Raw genomic sequence first — 24950 nt, 5'->3', positions numbered from 1 at the left:
TAGGTCAAATTAAAGAAAAATCTTGTGTATGCGATAGAGACTGTTTTTTTCAATTGATTTTTATGAAATTTGGTCAGGATGATTGCCTTAATGAAATCTAGATCGAATTTGAATATGGGTCATCTGAGTTCAAAAACTAGGTCACTTGGTCAAATCAAAGAAAAAACTTGTGTATGTGATAGAGGCTGTATTTTTTAATTGATCTTCATGAATTTTGTACAGAATGATTGCCTTGATAAAATCTAGGTCGAGTTTGAACATGGGTCATCTAGGGTCAAAAACTATGTCATATCTAAGAAAATGCTTGTTTTATCGCAAGAGACCAATTTTTTGGTCCAATCTTAATGAAAATTGGTCAGAATATTTGTTTCCATGAAATCACTAGGTCAAACATGTTTTACACTGTTATGGTGTGTTTCTTAGGTGAGGGACCTAGGGCCATCTTGGCCCTCTTGTTTGATAATCGGCCAAAAAATGCCATATGAAAACAACTGTAGGTTTTATATATACAATGGATAAATTTTAATCCAAGTGTTTTGTTATAACATATTGTATATATAGTACAATATTGTTTATACAGCATTGGCAGATATCAGTTCATTATGTTATACTGCAGTAGAGAAAATTAGGTGCCTTCCAGTAGGGGACTTTGTATTGCATGGCAATACTTCATTCACTTGTTTTATTCTATGTTTACAATGAGTTTTATGTTCCAAGTTTAACCAATTGCATTTAAGTTATTACTGGTATCACAGTATTCATCATTAATTTTTGTATGTTTAATATTAGAAGTAATTTGGTTAATATATGCAGTTTTTTATGTTTATATTTCGTTCCTGTAGTACCATTACCTCGTAATTAGCAAGAATAAATTCCTCTGAAATTAATAAGAGATAATGTCATACTGGATAATTTCTTTGCAGACTTCAGTTCGTAACACTGGCCAGGTTTTGTCTCCTGCTCCGGTACCTGTTGTTCCACAGCCGTCCGGTGGACCGGTCATACCGTCCCAGGAACAGCTGGCAAAACTCCGCAGTGAACTGGACGTGGTACAGGGCAACGTAAGAGTGATGAGTGAAATGTTAACAGAATTATCACCTAGCAACGTAGATTCCTCAGATTTAGAATTATTACAGGTAAATAGTGGTATTCAAATTGTTACCTCTGTCATTCATTGAGCTGGGATGATCATATTTTTCTGTGCCATCTCAAAATGTAGTTCACCGTTCCTTATTACTACACATTATTTAAACACTTCACAAATAGAGTTAAAAATGATAATTTTCTATATCCTGGTCAAAGAAATTGAAATGTTAATATAAATAGATCTGATAGCAGTTATTTTAAAATATAGGGATTTATGGCTTATTCAAATAGTAAAAGCTCTATTGCTTACCAAGAATTTGTAATGATTTTCATGATAAAAGGGCTTTGCATATGCTTTCAATTGAACATCATAAATTTTTGTTTTGGAATGTGGACATGTTGTATGTAGATGGTACAAGTTTTTTGAACTGATTTGAATGATTACAGGAATTAAACAGAACAAACAGACAAATGCAACAAAGAATTGTAGAACTTTTAGATGGAATTCCAAATGAAGAAGTTACAAGTAAGTAGTCATGGATTTTTTTAATTTTAAAAGAGTAATGGTTAACAAGATAAAGTTCTGGTACTTTTTGTCATAAGCTGTATATTGCAGAAATATATATGAGCCGTGCCATGAGAAAACCAACATAGTGGGTTTGCGACCAGCATGGATCCAGACCAGACTGCGCGTATGCGTGGGCTGGTCTGGATACGCAAACGCGTAGTCTGGTCAGGATCCATGCTGTTCGCTTTCAAAGTCTATTGCAATTAGAGGAACTGTTTGCGAACGGCATGGATCCTGACCAGACTGGGCGGATGCGCAGGCTGGTCTGGATCCATGCTGGTTGCAAACCTACTATGTTGGTTTTCCCATGGCACAGCTCATATTCCTGTATATAGAGAAATGATAAATGAGGTCATTTTACATTTTATTACACAGTGAAATATTGCTTGCTCTTGCATTAGTGGCTTCTTGAGCAATTTATTTAGTTCCAGCCATTTTCCTTTTATTTGACTATGTTAAAATAGCTTGAAAGCCTTGAAAATTTGAGCATTTTTCTCATACCCTAGTTACACTGAGCGATCATTGTTTTATGGCAAATAGAAAAAGACTCAGTAAATATACTTATTTCAAAGTGCTTACATTTTTCTAGTTGCCTGATAAAGTTGATAAGCAGTTACATTAATATCTGATGTCCTTCTGGTGAAAATTAACCCAAAGTGGATTATGTATTCGAAATTTCTGTAGTTATTATGCCCCCCTTGGAAGAATGAGGGGTATATTGTTTTGCAGATGTTGGTTGGTCGGTTGGTCAGTCTATATGTAGACCAATCCGTTTCCGGATGATAACTCAAGAACGCTTGGGCCTAGGATCATGAAAGTTGATAAGAAGGTTGGTCATCACCTGCAGATGACCCCTATTGATTTTGAGATCTTTATGTCAAAGGTCAAGGTCACAGTGACCCTGAACGGTTAAACAGTTTCTGGATGATAACTCAAGAACGCTTGGGCTTAGGATCATGAAAGTTGATAGGGAGGTTAGTCATGACCTGCGGATGACCCCTATTTATTTTGAGGTCAGTATGTCAAAGATCAAGGTCACAGTGACCCGGAACAGTTAAAACGGTTTCCAGATGATAACTCAAGATTGCTTGGGCCTAATATCGTGAAAGGTGATAATGAGGTTGGTCATGACAGCAGATGGCACATATTAATTTGAGATCAGTAGGTCAAAGGTCACAGTGACCAGGAACAGTAAAACAGTTTCCGGGCGTTACTCAAGAATGCTTGGGCCTAGGATCAAGAAAGTTGATAGGGAGATTGATCATGACCAGCAGATGACTCCTATTGATTTTGAGGTCATTAGGTCCAAGTTCAAGGTCACATTGGCCAGGAACAGTTGAACGGTTTCTGGACGATAACTTGAGAACGTTTGGGCCAAGGGTTATGAAAGATGATAGAGGATTCATCATGACCAGCAGATGACCCCTATTGATTTTGAGGTCAGTAGGTCAAAGGTCAAGGTTACAGTGACCCGGAACATTTAAACCATTTCCAGACAATAACTTGAGAAGGCTAGGGCCTAGGATCATGAAACTTGATAGGGAGGTTGGTCATGACCTGTAGATGACCCCTATAGATTTTGAGGTCAGTAGGCTAAAGATCAAGGTCACATTGACCCGGAACAGTTAAACCCTTTCCGGAAGATACCTTGAGAATGCTTGGGCCTAGGATCACTAAACTTAAAAGGGAGGTTGATCATGGCCAGCAGATGACCCCTGTTGATTTTGAAGTCAATAGGTCAAAGGTCAATGTCACATTAAACCAGAACAGTAGAACGTTTGTTTTCAGTGAGCAAATAATTTCTGTTCCTTGTGCAATTACTGAATGCATCAAGGGGGGCATTTAGTGTTTGACAAGCTCTCTCTTGTTGTAGTTATTCTGATGGAGAATGATTGATGAATATACATGTTTCAGATGAATTATTACGAGTCAATGATGATCTGAACAATGTGTTCTTACGTTATGAAAGATTCGAGCGATACAGAACTGGTCAGACAGGACAGACACAGGATGTGGAACCAGCCTCTGCTGACTCTGTCCACCCACCCTCTTATAATGATATTGTAAGTTAATCACTTCCTTACAAATGCATGAAATATGTCCCAGCAAAAGGGGCATTAAAGCATTTTTAGAATATTTTTTATTAATACATGTATATGAATTAACAGTGAATTTATGAATATGCTGTGCCTCATTTCTTTCATATTTTAATGATAGAAGTTCGTAAGACTCTTTTACTGGTAGAAGTTGCAAGTTGGAGCATCCGACTTGAAGATAACTATTCTTATGGTAATGAGGCTCAACCAAGTCATTAATGAAACAGTTACCAGGGAGCCAGATAATCCTGTTCACACCTACAGCTGGCAATGGACGGTAGACTCTTTTTCTTGCGTCCTGTATTCTACAGATTTAAAATAAAACTTAATAGTACTATTTTCTTGCAGTAGTATATATTTAAACAAAGCTTGGAAACTTGAAGCACAGAACAAGTTGAAATTTGGTTTAAGCATGGATCTACTACAGTTGAACCTACCTTTATTAAGCAGTCATTTACCTTAAGCATCGAGTGAGATAACTTCACTTGAGCCGTGCCATGAGAAAACCAACATAGTGGCTTTGTGACCAGCATGGATCCAGACCAGCCTGCGCATCAGCGCAGTCTGGTCAGAATCCATGCTGTTCACTTTCAAAGCCTATTGCAAGTAGAGAAACCATTAGCGAACAGGGGATGCACAGGCTGGTCTGGATTCATGCTGGTCGCAAAGCCACTATATTGGTTTTCTCATGCCACGGCTCACTTGTCTTAAGCAGCCAGATATTGTTGCTGCTTTTGCTGCCTGCTTAATACAGGTTTTATTGTATATAACTGTAGTCTGGAATAATTATTTGACATCATTCAGAGCACAATAATCATAGAGCTTTCCAGCAGTAGTGATAACATCTAGAATTAATTTTATATGCATGAAATAAGTGTTGGCCTTAGAACCCTGAGGTTACAGTTTAAACTCCCCAGTGGTCGTAACTTCATTAAGCTGTTAATTTATTTTATAGTTTTCAATGATACTTCAACAGAAATCCAGTTATTACAGTGTAGGATCATTTTCAGGTCAAAATTCATGACTGTAGTGATTCTTTCATATTATTTATGGTCATCTTATTTATTAATTCTTGTTCAACAGACACAACTCTTTCAAATGATATCCAAAAAACATGGGGTCACCAGGCATCAAAATGTTATCTATTTATGGATTATATACCTTAAAGAAACACCTAACAGTAATGTTTAACCCAGGACTAACATATTGCTCTGAACACACAGGTACAACCTGAAAATAATGTACAGGTACCACCTGAAAATGCCAGTGTTGGTAACTTGATAGATTTGGGAGATGATACCACAACAACTACCACACAAGTCGCTGATCAAATGGCTAAAATGAGTAAGTTCTTTGTCTTACAGTGTCGATTATAGTGAGTGACACTGACAAACTTCTGATGACATTGAGCTATAGCCTGATTCATATACCATAACTGAAATATGTGAAATGAAACTTTCCGATGTCTTTTTTCACAGGTTTGAAACCTAATGTGATAATTATGCTGCAATTTTATAAAAATATTTTATGTGCGTGCAGGATACCTCCCAAAAAGTATTCTCTGTGGCAGTAGAATTCTGATCAGTTACATTAATATGAATCAAGAAAGAATATAAAATCTTTGAAAAATCATTGAGAATATATCGGGTATTTTTTAAGTTATTTTGTAGTAAAGTATTTTGTGTATTTTTACAGATGTAAATGGGGCCCACGATGATTTTGACATGTTTGCTCAATCGAGGAAGTCATTTGACCAGAATAAAGAAAACATGGGGTATGTTATCAACATTCCTGGTTTACTTGTCAGTGAGAAAGAAAACAGAATTGAAGTTACTGGTATTGCTAAAGTTGATCCGTAGCTTTTATCTGTTGCCAGTACTATTTAATATATCTTACATCTGCATATAATGTTCACCTTTTGGAGTTAAGCTTGATAAATTCAGACAACTTTACTGTCACTGCCATGGGTTCAGAATCCCACTTGGGATAGAGAACTGTTCCTTGTGAGGGAGGAATCTATCTGTTTGGATTTCTGAAGACCAATTATTTTATTCAGGTGGTCCATCTGTGCCTGAAGTAATTTTTTTGAATCACCTGGGGTCTGCCTCCACAATTGAATTGGGAAGTAGCCAAAAGATCGTAATTGTATCAGCATGAACTAAGACAGACAAACACATTTTGCCTGTTCTAGTTATAATTTCTAAAATATTATTTTCATTGTCAAATTGACACGAGGTTGTTGCTTTTGACAAAAGCATATAATTCTTTTTACTTGATATTGTTGATATATATATATATATATATATATATATTGTATCCCACAGATCTGGTACCAATTATGTAAATGAGGACCAGTTTGGTCAGGGTACAGGTGTTGGTCAGGCTGTAAACATGAAGGCACAAACACAGGTAAGTTGAATTTAGGTTTTTCAAACAAACAAAAATTAATGAATGAAGAAACAGTGAAGTTTCTGTCTGAGATGAAAATAAAGACAAAGGTGCTAAATATCTTCTTCAATAAAAGTGTACTACAAACATCCCTTGGGCAATTGAGAGGTTGGCTATGCTATTTACATGTATGAGTGATGATGAATAAAAGGTTTATTATTGCTTCAAGCAATATCAATGACATCATTTCTCTTTGCATATTTCTTACTGTTACATGTTTCATTTTATGTGAAAGTCTGCAAGGGGTCCTCCATGATTGAGAGGTTAAGGTGGCATACTTGGAACCACTTGCTTGTCACCTAAGTTTGTTTAAGCCATTACTTTTCAAGTGAGGAAGATATCAAAATTGGCTTCCTCACCTCATGGGTCAAGCCCTTAATTGCCACAAGAAGAAGACATCAGATTGGCATACAGAAAGTTGATGGTTCTACCAGTTTGCTGACTAGTGCCAGAAAGAATGCCCAGATGAGCATGTGGCCTTGTCACCCTCCTTGAGACCTGAAATGTCGCCATAACACCTGAACTGCATTAGTTTGACTTAAAACTTAACAAAGCAAAAACAAAATCTGCATGATTATTACGTAGATATATACTTTTAATGAGAGCCTGGTTGGAATATCAAGATTTTAATGAATGTATTGCCACTTTTTAGCCAAGTGAGGAGGAAATCCTACAGGTAATTGTGTTTTGGTGTAAAATTAGTGTTTTGTGCACGTGCATCTTGTGCAGTGAAATCTTTAGCTGATATCTTCTTGCTTGTATTTTATTCACAATGCAGTTACTTGGTTTCTTCTAATAATTATATAATATTGTCTGCACATGCATGTCTCGGTGAATTTGATATAGTGCTATAGAAAGATGATTTTATAAAGTGATGTTGGTGGGGTGGTGGTAGGTGAGGGAGTGATGTCAAGGAAAGACTATTTTATAGTTTTACAAGGGAAAAATGATTTTAAACAGTGATGTCAGAGAAAGATGATTTTATGTACTGATATCATAGAAAAGTGATTTTATACAGTGATATCAGGGAAAGATGAATATATACAGTGATATAGGGAGAGACATGGACATATATAGTTCATTCTGGGTTAAGGTAGCTGGTTAGTGTTTCCCAAGAAGCTAGTTATGTCTCCCACCATACAGTGGTGTGGGAGACATATTGATTTACTCCTGTTTATCTGTCACAAAGCTTGTCCGCACTCTAAGTCGAACATTTCTCATCCGATCTTCACCAAACTTGAACAAAATGTGTTTGCCAATAAGTCCTCAGCCAAGTTCGATAACTAGCCAAATCGGCCCAGGCACTTTGAAATTATGGCCCTTGAATTACCGAAAAACGCTCAGGTCTAGGGCTCATAAATCACTCCAAAAGGACTACTAATCATTAGTAGTATAGCAGTCCTTTTGAGGTCCTTTATGTGCATGCGCTCTAATTCCAGTCTTCACCAAACTTGAACAAAATGTGTTTGACCATAAGTCCTCGGCCAAATTCAATAACTAGCCAAATCAGCCTAGGCCTTTCAGAATTATGGCCCTTGAATTACCGAAAATCGGTCTTTTTACTCTTGTCCGCACTCTAAGTCGTACATTTCTCATTTGATCTTCACCAAACTTGAACAAAATGTGTTTGTCTATAAGTCCACAGCCAAGTTCGATAACTAGCCAAATCGGAAAGTTTCATTACCCATAAATTTTGCTAAATTCCAGCAAGAAGAAGTAAATAAACACAGAGATCTTTAAGACTGTACTAAACAATCACCAGTAATTAGAATATACTAAATGGTTTGAAATGCTGTTATTGAAGTTGTGAGCAATTTGTTGACGTAAACATTTTTAGAAAAGTATGGAACCTGTTGATAAATTAGTGTTAAAAGCTCTTGAGAATTCTATACAGAAATAGAGATGACTTTTTTGTAATGCTAAAATGCTTATTTCTGTAAAAGTGCCTTTCCTTTTGTGCTTTATAATTTGTAAATTTTGTAGCACTACGTCATTCTTTCTGGTTTTACTATAGAAAAAATAGTTTTAAATGCTTCTTAACTGTTTAGAACTGGAAATAATCTCTTTACTTATGCTTTGTCTGCGAACGCTTATATTATTAACAAGTCACCAGTTTGAATTAAAAACAATCTCTTGTGATGAAATACACTAAAAAACTTGCAGCATTTCATGCAATTTTATTGTGATGGCCATCATTCCGTACATCATGAGAATTTATCAATGTTTGTTATATTGTTAGCACAGCAGGGCTCACTTAAAAGCTATAATATGCTGCTTAAGTATGAAATTGTACTGCTTTAATAATAGTAGGTGCTGTTGAAATCATCAATCATGGTTCTGACCTAAAATGTCCAAAATTCTTAACAGGATAAAAATGCTGTTATACTTAGCAGAAATATTGATTTTCTTAACAATTAATTTTTTATGACTTGAAATATGCTTGCATTAATTTCATAATTTATCAGGGACTGAAGGTCTAACCATGTGCTGTCTTAAGTTATTTTTGCCTCATGTTTTTTTGTTTTGTTTTATTTTAAACATAGTCGGGATTACAAACGAGAAAGGTTTGTTTATGTTACAACCTTTTTGTGCACAACATCTTATTTTTCTTGTTCCTGTTGCTTGCATATGTACTGTTTTCTGCTTACTTGCATAAACGAAGCTTACCCATTTTGTACATGATAAACCTGCTTACATGTACTGCCAGTATGAAAGTATTATCTGCTTGTTTTAAGTATGGTCTACATCATACTTTTACACATGGATAATCCTATATTATGTACATATTTTTATATCTAGGTTATCCTTTCTGATGAGAGAAATATAACAATTTGCCCTGCTGCTTTTAGTATGCCTCTACCATCTATTAAATATGTGCATATACATTATATTTCAAAAGTTTGTGAAAAATGAAAATTAAAGGTCAAGAAGGCATTGCTGATATATATTTATGCATGTAGATCTTTCCCAGAAATTACAGTTAACATCCATGATTTTTTTTACCACTTAAAAAAATTGATAGTTTAAATGGAAACCAAAACTTTTATAAGTTCATAAAGTAAATTACATTAACTAAACCAGAAACCTTACATTACAAAGAAGATTTTTTCTAAAAACATATTATTGGGATGCTTTTCAGATTTAATATGGTATTTAACCTATCCCTTCCTTGTAGAAGTAATTCAGTGAGTATTTGTCACCTTGTTCCCCATTACTGTTGTGAAATTGTATGGAACTTTCATATTATTAAACTGCATTACCTTAACCCGCCCGCTTAGCTCAGTAGGTAGAGTGTCGGTCTACGGATCGCGGGGTCGCGAGTTCGATCCTCGGGCGGGGCGTATGTTCTCCATGACTATTTGATAAACGACATTGTGTCTGAAATAATTAGTCCTCCACCTCTGATTCATGTGGGGAAGTTGGCAGTTACTTGCGGAGAACAGGTTTGTACTGGTACAGAATCCAGGAACACTGGTTAGGTTAACTGCCCGCCGTTACATGACTGAAATACTGTTGAAAAACGGTGTTAAGCCCAAAACAAACAAACAAAACCTTGAACATGAGAACTCCATGCTAGACACGGTTTTAATATTTGTTAGAATGTCAAGGTATTTCAGTTTCCATTGCAAGACATGTGCCATTATAAGACACTTTGATGAACAAAAATAGGTGTTCTCAATACTGTCTTTAACCTTTAACCATGCTGGCAGCAAGTGATTTTGCCTTTGTGACCAGTGCAGACCAAGATCAGCCTGCATGTCCATGGATGCTGATCATGGTCTGCATTGTTTGCTGTTCAGTCAATAAATTTTCAGTATACACCCCTTTGAATAATAAGTGGTGCTGCCCAAGTTGGATGATGGACCAATCCATTTAGAAAATTTAGCAGGGTAAAGGTTAAGACATGTAGTGTATTGTAGAACTCCTGTTCATCTTATAGAGGATACTATCATACACCAATGAACAAGTTCCATTTTATTTAACATATAAATTTTCTACTCTGTGATAATGTTATAGACACAGTATTTATGTCGAGCTTGTGAAAATTTAACATATGCAAAGGAGAAACATCTAGTAAACTTTAGGTAATTTGATGATACCCTTGTTACCTTCAAGTACAGTTGATTGAATATTTAACTTAATGTTATCTCTAACTATTGCTAGTAACATGTCTGTTTGTATAAAGTTATAATGAGAGTCATTGTTTTTGTTTGAATCAGTTACAAGACAAGGAGACAGATTATGATGAAATGGAACAATGGTTAAAGCAGCACGAGGAGGCCACAGGAGCAGGCAAACCCGAGGAACCCATCTCTAGTTCAGGTCAGTAAATTATCTCCCTTGCTTATCTCTTTGAGCAGACACAGCTGGATTGTATAAAGGAGATAGAGTGTTTTAAGTTTAGTTAACTTGATAAAATATATTTCATGTGTATAGTTGCAAATGTTGCTGTCAAACTTGAAATTATACAATTTGCAGTGTCTGGTATGGTAGTCTAAATAAGCCACACTAAACAATATGTGTGTTGTACCATATTTGGCAGTCCACATGAGCCATATGTGTTGTACCATATTTGGTAGTCCACAAGGGCAGCAGTAAACACTCCATTTATGTTGTCCAGAAGGACCACATTAAACCCTCCTTTTTGTGTGATGTTCCATCTTTGGTAGTCCTTATGCACCACACTAAACACTGCATTTACATGTTGTACCATTTTAATTAGCCCACATCAGCCACACTAAACACTCCATTTGTATGTTGCAGTGTTTGGTTGTCCACATGAGCCACACTAAACGCTCCATTTTTATGTTGTACCATATTTGTTAGTCCACATGATCCACACTAAACACTCTGTTTATATGCTGTACCATATCTGGTAGTCCAAGACCAGTTGAACCACACTAAACACTCCATTTATATTCTGTGCCATGTTTATTTTAAAACATGCTTCTGCTACTGATCACTTTCAGCATTTTTTTAAAATTAGATAAAAACATTAAACTTTGAGACTCAGTAATTTTTCCAGCTACATTCATCAGTTTGAGAAACTGTACAGTGTTGTTCAGTTCAATTGTGAGAGCTCATCTAGTTTGCAGTTTCATTTTCTTGGTACTGTAAACTTTCTTGTTAAGATTTTAAATCCAAATCCAGTCCATCACGTGGAGAAGTTATCAGTTACTTGTGGGGAACAACTCAGTACCTATATAAGACACAGGAAGACATAAATCTGACCTACCGCACTGTTGAAAAACAGTGTAGACTATTAAAACAGAGCAAAACAAAATAACTAAAAATGTGGTAAAGAAATTTCTGTTGATATGTACATAATTGTTAAGGTGGTCAGTAATGTAGATTATTGTTTGGTTTTAGATAAATAATTCTGCTTGTGGACAAAGGTATGTTGCTATAACTGCATGAAGTGTTTGCTCCGCCCCCTGTGTATTGATTTGTCATCTCAGTTATGCTTATTTTGTGAAAAGGCTGATGGGTGAGAGCTTATGCATGAGACCTTTTTGACAAGATTTTTTGCCCTTGCCTTCGGGAGTCCTGTTGTAAAAGATGTTGTTGTGATATGTCATAATATGTGGTAAACTTTTGTCCACAAGACGGAATGTTCAAACTTTGACTCACATGTATGTTTTTTTGTAAAACTGTTGTGTTTTTTTTTATTGGGAGTAATTAAAAAAGTCAAGTTTTAGCCGATTGAAAATTCTCTGCTGCTTGTAGATTTAAAAAAATCAAAACATTTTTGAGTTTTTAGATTTTTAATTCTATATGAAACTATTTATAGATCTTTACACAAGTGAAATAGAAAGATACTTATCATAAAAACATACAGTTGAGTTGAAGTTGTAAGTTTTTGTTTGTACAGTATTAATTATTACAAGTGTAATGCTGGCTCAGTCAGAGACGAGTTGTCATTTTACATTAATACATTGTTTTGATTACATTCAGTTTAGCTTGTGGTGCCAGTCTTTAGTTTAAGCATAAATTTGGTGAAAAACATGCTTTTGGTTTAAAACAGTGTAAATGTTCATTACATTGGTCTGCTTATGAAGCTAGCAACAAACTGCAGTCTCTGGTCCACTCCAGTCATTTTGTTTTACAGTACTGGTATCCTCTTACTCAAATTACTGATGTTCTGTTGTCTTATTCATAGCCACAATGCCAGTCTTATTGTTTTGTTCAAAGTCCTTGCATCCTATTTGTTGTACTAGTGTTGTGTTGTCTTACTCAAAGTACTGGTGTCTTATTCACAGTACTCGATTAGGATGTCTTATTCTCACAGTACTGGTATCCTGTTCGGGGGTCAACGCAGTCTTTCATCAGTTGAGCCAATTTGCGAATGGGTGATAAAAGTTGAAAATAAATTTCGCAAATGGCGAAAATGGAAAATTCTGCATATTTGTTTGTTCGATATCATATGCTTCCAAATTTGCCTATGATTTGGATGATAAAACATCACTGTACTGATCAATATGCAGTCTACATTTATATATTGCATGTTTACTGTATTAGCATCCTTTTTAGAGTACTTGTGCCCCATTCACATCACCGGTGTCCTATCACTGTATAAGTATGTTAAAAGTACTGGTGCCTTAGTCAAATTTTTAGCTCGACTATTCGAAGAATAGTCTAGCTATTCTACTCACCCTGGCGTCGGCGTCGGCGTCGGCGTCACACCTTGGTTAAGTTTTTGCATGCAAGTACATACAGCTATCATTTAAAGGCATATAGCTTTGAAACTTATTTATTCTTTTTCTAGGTCAATTACCAACCTCACTGGGTCAAGTTCCATAACTCTAACATGTATTTTGAGCAAATTATGCCCCCTTTTGGACTTAGAAAATTCTGGTTAAGTTTTACATGCAAGTTACTATCTCCAAAACTAATGCAGATATTGAATTGAAACTTCACATGTGTCTTTGGGGTTATAAAACTAGTTGATAGCAGCAAGTCCCATAACTCTGACCTTCATTTTGGCCAAATTATGCCCCCTTTTGGACTTAGAAAATTCTGGTTAAGTTTTACATGCAAGTTACTATCTCCAAAACTAATGTAGATATTGAATTGAAACTTCACATGTGTCTTTGGGGTTATAAAACTAGTTGATAGCAGCAAGTCCCATAACTCTGACCTTCATTTTGGCCAAATTATGCCCCCTTTTGGACTTAGAAAATTCTGGTTAAAGTTTTGCGTGCAAGTACATATAGCTATTACCAAAAGGCATATAGATTTGAAAGTTATTTTTTTTTTTCTAGATCAATTACCTACATCACTAGGTCAAGTCCAATAACTCTGACATGTATTTTGGCCAAATTATGCCCCCTTTTGGACTTAGAAAATTCTGGTTAAAGTTTTGCGTGCAAGTACATACAGCTATTACTAAAAGGCATATGGATTTAAAACTTATTTTTTCTTTTTCTAGATCAATTACCTACCTCACTGGGTCAAGTCCCATAACTCCGACATGTATTTTGGGCAAATTATGCCCCCTTTTGGATTTAGAAAATTCTGGTTAAAGTTTTACATGCAAGTTACTATCTCCAAAACTAATGCTGATATTGAATTGAAACTTCACATGTGTCTTCGGTGTTATAAAACTAGTTGACAGAATCAAGTCCCATAACTCTGACATGTATTTTGGGCAAATAATGCCCCCTTTTGGACTTGGAAAATTCTGGTTAAAGTTTTACATGCAAGTTACTATCTCCAAAACTAATGCAGATATTGAATTGAAACTTCACATGTGTCTTCGGGGTTATAAAACTAGTTGACAGAATCAAGTCCCATAACTCTGACCTGTATTTTGGGCAAATTATGCCCCCTTTTGGACTTAGAAAATTCTGGTTAAAGTTTTACATGCAAGTTACTATCTCCAAAACTAATGCAGATATGGAATTGAAACTTAACATGTTTGTTCGGGGTTATAAAACTAGTTGATAGCATCAAGTCCCATAACTCTGATATGCATTTTGGTCAAATTATGTCCCCTTTCAAACTTAAAACTCTTTTGATATTTAACATTTTGGGTAATAATTTCCTGCTTTTGTGACAATATTTCGAATAGTCAAGCTTGGCTGTCTTACGGACAGCTCTTGTTTATGTTCTACTGACGACTATAGTCCCACACACAATACAGGGAACCTTTTCTAAGTACTAGTGTTGTGCTCATAGTATCCAGTGTCCAGATCAAAGAATTGTGCCTTTTTCACAGTGTGTCCTTTTCATAGTGCTGTTGTCCTATTTACAGTACAGTGTTATGTTCAAAGTATGGTGTCCTTTTGACAGAACTGGTGTCCTATTAAAATAGTGTTGTTCCTATTCACTGTACTTGTGTCATACATAGTACTGTGGAGTACTGTTGTCCTTTTCACAGTATTATTGTCCTATTTATAGTACTGTTGACCTGTTCAAGTTACAAATGTCCTATGTACTGTACTGGTATCCCTTTCACACTTCTTATGTCTAGTTCAAAGTATATGTGTTGTATTCACAGAACAAGTGTCCTGTTGACAGTACTGGTGTCCATATAGTACTGGTATCTTGTTGACAGTACTGGTGTCCTGTTGACAGTATTGGTGTCCGTATAGTACTGATATCTTGTTGACAGTACTGGTGTCCATATAGTGCTGGTGTCCTGTTGACAGTACTGGTGTCGGCAAGTACTGGTATCCTGTTGATAGTACTGGTGTCTGTATAGTACTGATATCTTGTTGACAGTACTGGTGTCCATATATAGTGCTGGTGTACTGTTGAAGTACCAGTGTCCATATAGTGCTGGTGTACTGTTGACAGTAATGGTGTCTGTATAGTACTGGTGTCCTGTCGACACTTCTTGTATTCTTTGAAGAGATGCAGTTATTATCCAAACTAGGTCAATGTGGCTTTGTTATAATGGCTTGCAGTAAAATGCATTTACTGAGATGCGTATGATATGTTCAAAGTAAAAAAAAATTCATTTGCTCTAAAACTATATAGGGTACATGAAAGTTTCCAGTGTGACAATGTGATTTTGTTAGTTTAAGCATATTGTAGATTTATATTTCTGCTTTTATAATTTCCAAAATGTGGCATTGAAAATTCTCTTATTTATATGTAGTTGTTGCTGTATAAATAAATTGACTTGTTTAAAGAAAACTTCCATCAAGTGTTTCAAAATGTATTATTGGTGATAATTTTTTTAACCTTTAGCATGCTAGATAAATTGTCGTCTGCTGGAAATGTCGTCTGCTAAAATTGTAAAATTCATTCAATTTGCTCCAAAATTGGAAGAAATATTGTCAGAGTAGCAAACAGCTTGGAACCTGATCAGACGCCGATTTAATCGGCGTCTGATCTGGTTCCAAGCTGTTTGCAAAGGCTTTTAAATTCGCCTGCAGCAGGCTAAGGGTTAAAGCTTATGAAGCTTGAAACATGATTTTCAGTGAGAAAATATTGCTTCCATGTGAATGTCCTTGTTTGTACAGGTCATTAGAATGCAAAATGCATGCATATAATTTTTCATTGTTTCAGTTGTCATTTATTGCATTATTTTCAGTTAGATTTTTTTCTGCAGGGGAGGTTGAAGTCTGAAACAACAGTAGAAATATAATGTCATTTTCAAGCTTTTGCTGTCATGTTGTATATATCTATATGATTATGTTTGTTTGCAGAATTTGACAAGTTTTTATCAGACCGAGCCTCTGCAGCAAGCACTCTACCCTCTATATCAGCACAGACAGGGGCACAGCAAAACAGACGGCAATTACAGAAAGATGATGATGATAATCCAATGTTTGCCTTGTAGTGATTGCTTTATACTATACCTGGACTTTATCTATCTTCATTTTTTGAAGAGTAGCTGGCTGGTTCCAATGTTATGTATTGTATAAGACATAGTAAGGTAACCAGCATTGTGTAACAGACTGTCATGTGGAAAAAAAGCAACAGGTGAACAACTTCTTGCAGTTATTAGTTCTATTGAGGGCAACACTGGTCACTTGTCAACTACTAGTATTGTTCATCACACATGTACATGTATCCTTGTTTCTTGTTTTGCCACAGGAATCATTCTTGAGTCTCAAAGACTATGGTAGAGAACCAAGAAATATACAATGTATGCCAGAAAATAGGTTGTGCATAAAAGCTCATTCATAAATGATTCTGTTATTAAGTTTAAAATGGTGGGAAATTATCATTGAAGTGATGAAACACTTGAAAAATTTTTTAAAGCCTTTCTAGAACACCATTTCATATGAATGTTTACAATACATGTTAAATGTTTTAACTTTCTTATATTTATATTAGTTATAAAGCTTTAGTTGATTTTATCAAAATCAAGAAATAGAGTTGAGAGAGCCTTATTCAGTATATTGATGGTCTCTGTTCAAAATAAGGAACCTTCAGGAGAAGTAAAAATGTTTTTTTTTCGAAATTATGCAAACAGCTAAAGGTACAAAAAAGTAGGAATTGCAGTCCAGGCCCTGACTTTACATATTCCAGGTTAGATGCAAGGTGCTGAGGTTGGAATTTTTAGCAGGTGTGCCATTTTGACATTTTCTTCACAAATTATGGTTTGGCATTTCATGAAATGATCAAATTAAGCTTTTCTGATTACTTTAGCAATTTGTCATGTTCCAGAGATATGCTAAATGAATTTTCCGTTTTAATGATGCAAAAAAGTACAAAAGTGCCAGAAATGAATGGTCATCATTTTGAATTGAGACCATCGATATTATGTTCCATTGCCAGAAAAAAAGTCCTTGAAAATGTACCGTAGATACCCATGTATAATGCGCAGTTTTTTGACCCTCGGGACCACCCCCGAATCGTGGGTGCGCATAATACACAGGTATAGACAATTTTCCAACTTCAAAACAAGTTTGTTACCGATGTTCGCCATTTTGGTAAAGGGAAACTACTCCCCGCGCTTACTGTCTCCGCTAAAATCTAAGATTGCCGTTACGTTCCGTAAAAGATCGAATTGTTTATTTTTCTTTCAAACAAAATTAATTTCATATAAATTTAAAATTATTTTGACGAAAGAAATGTTTACAAATCACAAAAATTATAATACTAATTAAAGATCGAGAATTATCTTTAACCGAGATCAAACTGTGAACAACATAATTGACACGAGGTGACACGTTAATTGCCGGTAAGTACTGGCTTTATGATCGTGACAAAAAGACTATCACACCTTTTGTTATCAGTTTGAATTGAGAAGCTCATGTCATTTTGAAAGATACCATTCCGAAATATTGAATCAGCTGCTATTTATTTATTCAAAATAGTGAATTAAAAAGGTAAAACAACAAATATAACAATAATTTACTGGTTTTATTTTCGAGAAAACAAAAATCGATAGTACCGTGAACCCGATGCTGCTCTCCGCCGCGGAGATAAAATTTATTACCGGTGTCGATGTAAACCCTACTTTCGTTTTCCATTCACCTCAAAATTGACCAAATTTTTTTTTTTTTTTTTTTTTTTTTTTTCCCCCCAGGATTTTGGACTAAGATCGGGGGTGCGCATTATACACGGGTGCGCATTATACACGGGTATCTACGGTAACCAGAATGTCATGAATGTGCCATTATCATGGTTAACGGGGAATTATATCATCTTTGCTTTTTCATCTTTCATTGTTACATTTATTTATAAATTGTATTTCATACTTTAAAACTGATGTATAAATACTTAAAAACATTTCTTGCTTGGGTATTTAAATAAAGTTTTATTGTTAATGTCTTTAAACTTCTATTTTTATATTGATAAATGCAGGGAAAATGCTTTTTGCAATAATGATATAAATTCTGATATAAGGTAACACTTTTTTGACAGACAAAATAGAAAATATTGAGGGGATTGTTCTCAATTATGTGTCCAATTTTGCATATATTTGACTATTTGGCATAAGACAAGAACAATAAGTCTGTCTAAAATAGTATTTGAATTGTATTCCTCTTACTTAAAATTTCTGCAGATAGAACCTTTCCAATTAATGAGTGGATTAAAATGTTGTATCAAAGATAGTAGTAACTGGATGTGCAAAACCACAACTTCTGTTTTCTTAATTACTGATTTAACCCCCGTTCCATTATGAAACACAGCATCAGGGATATGGTTGCCTCTCAAGCTGGCTGTTGTTGTATGGACTTTAGCATTAAAGGGGCCAGCCTTTTTTGGTATATAGTTTATGAAGTGTGTATCTTTGGAATTAAAGGTCTGAAAGATGTCAAGTATATCAAGAATTAATACAACTTTTCAGTAAATGTGGAGTTTCCAAGCATGCAAATATCTTGCTTTTCTGTCCTGGATTTTAATACAAGCTGTATACAATGATTGAATTATTTGATTTATGTATGACATTACTAACTGAAGCAACAGTGAATACCAGTATCTGTTTTGTTTTTGTTTTTGTTGAATTTAACATTGCACCAACAAAATTATAGGTCATATGATGACTTCTAGCTTTGATGGTGGAGGAAGACCCCAGTGCCCCTCCTTGCATTATTTCATCATGGATGGGCACCTTGGTAGAAACGCCAACCTTTCATAAGCCAGCTGGATGACTTCCTTGCACAAAGAATTCAGTGCCCCCAAATGAGGCTCAAACCCACATCGGTCATAGGCCTCGCAACAGTGAATATGTTCCTTACCTACTAGGGCTTTATATTTTGAGCAATTATTGTCAGAATCTGGCAACAAGCAGGTACTTCCTTCTAACTGTAAACATACACGTTATGTAATCAAAACTGATTTATTTTTTAATGTGTACTGAATTAATGAGAAGCTTGAGTATTGTTTTGATTTAAGAAATGCTTGACTTTTCAACCCAACTAGAATGGTCATTTATTTTCATTTTAAATTTTCTTGTGTTTTGACATTGTGGTTATATATTGGATATTACCTAATGGTGCAGTATAGTTATTAATGATTATTTTATTGTTGTAGTCTTCGTTGCAATATTTTGTTGTCAAGTCATTTTTGAAAAATTCAAATTAATTATTGTGTGTTATAGCTTCTTCGTTTGCTGAAAGGAATTGCTTAATTTTCCCACATAAACTGTGCTTACTTTTAGTTTATATTTTGCTTCTTTAGTCAAGGGAATATGAAAAATATGTTTATAATGATGTCTGTTGTTGAAAAAGGCCATGGAAAGATAAAAAAGTCAGACGGTTAGATTTTGTTTAACATGGAAACCATAATATTTATATTCTAGAAATTTTCTAGAAAATATTTACTTTTACCAGTACAGAGGCTTTGTGATGAGTCAGATTGTTGAAGAAAAATATGAAAAATACTTTGATGACTGAAAAATATATTGAATAGGTTTTGAGAAACTTGAAAATATATGCTGATAAGGAATTCTACAGATTGTAATCTGCCAGTTTTTTTAATGATTATACGATCTCCCAGGTTGTGAAATAAGACCCATTGATTTTTACATTTAAATGATTTTGTAACAAATACTTTCCTGGTGTCATTGTAAATGGCTTTTTGTCTCCAAGGGGTTAAAAAATTATGAAAATATATCAGCTAGTTTTGAGGGCATTGTGGAAAATAGTTTATCTTCTATTTGACGAAAATTATGCAGATATTACTATGTTGGGTCAGCTTGATGGTCAAGGAAACAATATACTGGTACACATTACTGTCATCGTTTTCTTATTAGGTGATACTATCATAATTTTGATTGATCCAATAAGTGTGTTTTTATGCAGTTAAAAGGATATCCCAAACCAGTTATTGAACAACAAAGTTTGGTTTTTGATTTTTTGTTGTTAATTATATGTTGCTTACAGCTTATTGGGGAGTATAGATCGAATTTGAATTTGTTGGAAACCTCTGTTTAGATATTTTATTGCTTAAAAGTATTAATGCTTGATTAAATCATGTTTTAACTATTCATTATTTCATTGTATTTATAAATGTCTTTTTGATATAAAAATTGTACAGTAAAAGAAGAGAATCTATAATTATTTATGGGTGTTTATATTTTGACATCATTGTGCAAAAGTCACATTTTATAATTGAAGGTAATTCAGAAATAGCAGATTTGTTGTTTTATATGTTTTTTAACTAGCAGCTTAACTTTATAAGCATTGCATTTCAAAAAAAAATCTTGCCAGTTTGGATGCATGAAAACATTAGTCTGACACAAATTTTAATCAATGGATAACAACAGTTTTTCATACACCAAAAAAAGTTCATATCTGGTTTTCTTTCATATAAAATTTAAATAAGATCATGCTGTTTTGTGGAAGAAACAGAAATTCACAACCATGAATTATGGGTTGATTGGATTGGATATATATATGTATATGTAAAGGCAAGAAATTAGTTATGCCAGCAACACTTGAAGTATATTTCTTAAGTTTTTTTGCTAAATTTATTATATTTCATGATATTTTCCTATCCATAGTCAGATTTGTATATTGTTCTCTATAAAACAAGAGTAAATCCTTGCAAAGAGGAAGAATCCAGAAAGAAACATACCTGGTTTCTGGATTTATTTACTAGCTTTGTTGTAGTATTTGAGATGTTTTTGTTTGTATTACAGCTGCAACCAGAGGTGCTGTATTAGTTAACCCATACCCTGCTAAATTTCTATAATGGACTCATCCGTCTTTCAATTTGGACAGTACCATTAAGTGTTAAAAGGGGTGCTTACCAAAAAGATACTGAATGGCGACCAATGCAGACCATGATCAGTCTGCAAGGATGTGCAGGCTGATTTTGGTCTGCACTTGCTCCAGCAGGCTAAGGGTTAAGGGGTCTTGTTAGAACACTTTCCACTTTTCTCACTGTTAATGTCACTTTGTGATAGTGTTCAAAACTTTTGTGATAAATACCTGTATCGTAGTGACTTTTGTATCACATTATTCTATGTGTCCTTCGATATATTGCATGAAATAAATATGAACAACCAATTACGCAATTTGTATTTCTCGTTTATTATGCTCCCCTTGGGTGGGTGTATCCCTCATGTCTGGACTCTTAAGGAAACTGGACAGAGACTGCCCAGAGGAGCTGAAAAGTATCTCTGTTATGTATACTTCTAAGTTGTTTCAGGATAAATATTTACTGTGTCTTGCTTAGGAGTTACGCTTTTCTGAAAAATTACAACAGCCGGCTAAGAAAGAAAGCTTGTCCAGATTATATCTTCTAAGGAAATTAATAAATTTGAAGATATATGTACCATTCCAGATCTTGAAGGCATGACCCTTCAAAAGAATACATAATGCTTTTTATACGCCCGAAGGGACCTATTATATTATGATGCTGGTGTTTGTCCGTTAGCAATTTAGTGTCCGCTCTGTAATTCTTGAACCCCTTGAAGGATTTCGAAAAAGCTTGACCACATCGAGACGACATGCAGAGCGTATGTTTGGGATGGCTTGCTTCAAGGTCAAGGTCACGCTTGGGGGTAATCCCAAGTAAGGAAACTTGGCACAAACGTTCACCCCATCAAGACGACATGCATAGCACATGTTTTGGATGGCTCGCTTCAAGGTCGAGGTCACACTGGGGTCAAATGTCATACCTGAACCCCTTGAAGGATTTCAAAGAAACTTGACAAACGTCACCTTATCGAGAAAACGTGCAGAGCGCATGTTCTGGATGGTTCTCGTCAAGGTCACACTTAGGGGTCAAAGGTCATATGACTATGTTTCGTGTCCGCTCTGTAATTCTTGAACTGCTTGAAGAATTTTAAAGAAACTTAGCACAAACGTTCACAATATCGAGGCGACATGCAGAGCGCATGTTTTGGATGGCTCGCTTCAAGGTCATGGTCACACTTAAGGGTCAAATGTCATACCTTCGGGTGTATATTGATCCGCATTGTGGTGCTCTTGTTAAATATCATGCACAATGAACATGGACTTGTCAGAATAACTCTACAAAGCTTTCAATTGTGGACCAAAGTGAGGGACATGCAAAACCATAAAGACCACATATTGTCTGGACATTCATGTGCAAATCAATAATTACCTCTAAATGAATTTGATGTGATAGTGTGATCTTCACTTTTAAGCTTGGGATGAAGATCTTATTTCCGACATTTTTAGCTCACCTGAACTTTGTTCAGCGTGAGCTATTAGTACAGGTGGATGGTCTGGCATCCTTTGTCTTGTCCTGCGTCAACATTTTTACTTAATCTCCTCTGAAACTACTGGTCAGATTTACGCCAAACTTGGACCAGTAGCATCTTAACATGGACCTCTATCAGGTTTGTTCAAATGGTTCACTTTGGCCCCTTTTAGGGACCGCCTGAGCTAAAAATAGAAAAAAACCTTGAATGACTTCTCATGAACTGCTTGGTAAATCTTCATCAAACTTGGTCTGTAGCATCATTATAAGATCTTCTCCAAAGTTCATTCAAGTGGGGGCAGTCGGCCCCTATACTAAGGGCGGCTAGGTCTAAAAATGAAAATACCTTTGACTTTTTATTCTGAACCGCCTGATGGAACTTCATCAAACTTGGTCTGTAGCATTATTATAAGGTCCTCTCATTAATTTATTCCAATGGGGACAATTGGCCCCTTTTAGGGACCTCTAGAGCTAAAAAGTAGAAATTCCTTTAAACAACTTCTTCTCATGAATCAAATGGATGGATCTTCAACAAATTTCGTCTGTCACGAGCATCATTGTAAGATCTTCTCCCATATTTTTTTTCAGATGGGGGCAGTCAGTCCCTTTTAGGGGCCGCTATGGCTAAAAATAAAAATACCTTTAATCCACATCTCCCATTCTCATTCATCAGATGTTCGACATGGTACCCGAGACGAACCGGGGAACCATGGTAGACATCTGGTTTGCGAGAATGACATCTCCTGACCCACCCGTTGGATCTTCATCAAACTTTTTCTGTAGCATTAATATAAGGTCATTAATTTATTCCAATTTGGGCAGTTGTCCCCTTTTAGGGACCACTAGGCTAAAAAGTAGAAATTCCTTTAAACAACTTCTTCTCATGAACCAAGTGAATGGATCTTCATCAAACTTCGTCTGTAAGGTCCTCTCCTATTAGTTTTTTTTAGAAATAGAGACTCTAGTCCCTTTTAGTGGCTACGAGAGCTAAAAATAGAAATACCTTTTAATGACTTTTTTTCATGAAAAGCTTGATAGATCTTCATCTAACTTAATTTGTAGTATATTATAAGATCCTGTACCAAATTTCTTAAGTTGGGGACAGTTAGCCCCTCTTAGGGGCTGCTAGAGCTAAAATAGAAAAACAATGACTTTCAACGAACAGCTTGATGGAACTTCAGCAAACTTGGTCTTTGGCCTCTTTATAAGGTCTTCTCCCAATTTTGTTTAGATGGAGGCGTTTGGCCTCTTTTAGGGGCTGCTAGAGCTAAAAATAGTAATGCCTTTAAACGTTTTCTCATGAACCGTTGATGTCCAGATCTTCAAATGGAAAAACGATTCGCAAATGGCCCAGAATTGCTTAAAGATGCCGGGAGAAAACCAAACAAATCCGAATCAACGTTAATGTCAATGTATGAAGCCTTGGATAAACACAAAGTACTCACGAAGTGCACCCGATCAGAGATGCTTGGCATATTAAAGTGTTCGTACTTCTTTTTTCAGTATTCTAACCACTCAACGTATTGTTCATCAAAACTGACAAAAGAAATTTATAAATATAAATTAATGTAAACTAAATGAAAGCATTTCGATGAAGGCACGATGTCAATATAATGACGTTGAAATATGATCACAGTGCGCTGGGTTCGAGTAAGCGACGTTTTTAAGGAGGCATATAACTCCTGACTGTATGATCATAATCACGTCAAATTTGCAGCGCAGGTAGTACAAAGATCGCGAATCATGATGGCGTATTTCTTGTTTTGCTTTATTAAAGTATACAAAAACTAGAGACAAAGTCTACGTTATATTTGAACAGCCCTCATAATTGCATATAAATGTGCTGCGCTTCGTATGTATTTAGCATGACTGCATGAAAGTGCTCTAACATTCATTTTTCCATAAACTACGTTGTACCAAAGTTCATTGGATAATATCGAATATGACCCTATTTTTTTACATCATGTACCTTACCATAATGACAAATGTTACTCAAATACAAGAAATAATACGTGACATATATATCCATATAGAATATCATAACAATGTGGTATATTTAGCGTGACTTATCTTTGCTTCTACAATATGCCTTTCTTTTCAAAACTATACCACAGAATTTCAAAATGAGAAGAAAAAGTCAAGATTTCTTGCTTGAATATTGAAAACTAAACGAAGAAACATTATTTCCAACGTTTAACAAATGACAAACAGGAAACCATGATACAAGTGAAAGGCTATTTAAAATACCTCTGTCACAGCGCCAATCAAGCATCAGCTACTTTGGGCTTTGGTTTATTTTTAAGATGGCACATACATTACTTTTTTTTCTTTCGAAATATTTTAACATTCTCAATTGCTGTAAATATGACATATTTATCGAAGAATATACAATAAAAATATCACTTTCAGTAAATATGTAATAAATTAAAAAAGGTTCACAAAAATCAGGAAGGACATCAGATATTAATTTTCACAGTGACCTAGAACGGACATTATTTGATTAAAGTAAACATAGATGAGAAAATAAAAAATGTGAGAATAAGCTGGTACTACTTGAAATATACCGGCATGACATTAACCCCACATACAACGAACTAATTTGTTTAAACTATATACGACTTGATCCTGACCTCAGATCGTAAAACCATTGGGCTAAATCCTTATAGTATATA

General features: G+C 35.2%; 1 protein-coding gene across 7 annotated transcripts in view; it reads left to right on the top strand.

The window, feature by feature from the left end:
* The window catches only part of LOC123564858 (target of Myb1 membrane trafficking protein-like), a 42913-nt gene extending 25743 nt beyond the window's left edge, over window positions 1-17170 (top strand). The window contains exons 7-16 of one of the 7 annotated variants that reach the window (XM_045358740.2): window positions 924-1136; window positions 1534-1612; window positions 3569-3717; window positions 4974-5094; window positions 5446-5524; window positions 6075-6159; window positions 6851-6874; window positions 8742-8762; window positions 10419-10521; window positions 15855-17170. In XM_045358740.2, coding sequence (XP_045214675.2) covers window positions 924-1136; window positions 1534-1612; window positions 3569-3717; window positions 4974-5094; window positions 5446-5524; window positions 6075-6159; window positions 6851-6874; window positions 8742-8762; window positions 10419-10521; window positions 15855-15988 — 1008 coding nt within the window. In that variant the 3' untranslated portion in view covers window positions 15989-17170. Of the gene's footprint in view, window positions 1-923; window positions 1137-1533; window positions 1613-3568; window positions 3718-4973; window positions 5095-5445; window positions 5525-6074; window positions 6160-6850; window positions 6875-8741; window positions 8763-10418; window positions 10522-11568; window positions 11592-15854 lie in introns of those variants that run through there. The other 6 variants (XM_045358744.2, XM_045358742.2, XM_045358741.2 and 3 more) reach the window with 6 other exon arrangements.
* Window positions 17171-24950: the final 7780 nt, after the last annotated feature.

Source organism: Mercenaria mercenaria, chromosome 2 (genome assembly GCF_021730395.1).
Source record: "Mercenaria mercenaria strain notata chromosome 2, MADL_Memer_1, whole genome shotgun sequence".
Lineage (NCBI taxonomy): Eukaryota > Metazoa > Mollusca > Bivalvia > Venerida > Veneridae > Mercenaria > Mercenaria mercenaria.
This window is presented reverse-complemented; position numbering and strand designations above follow the sequence as displayed.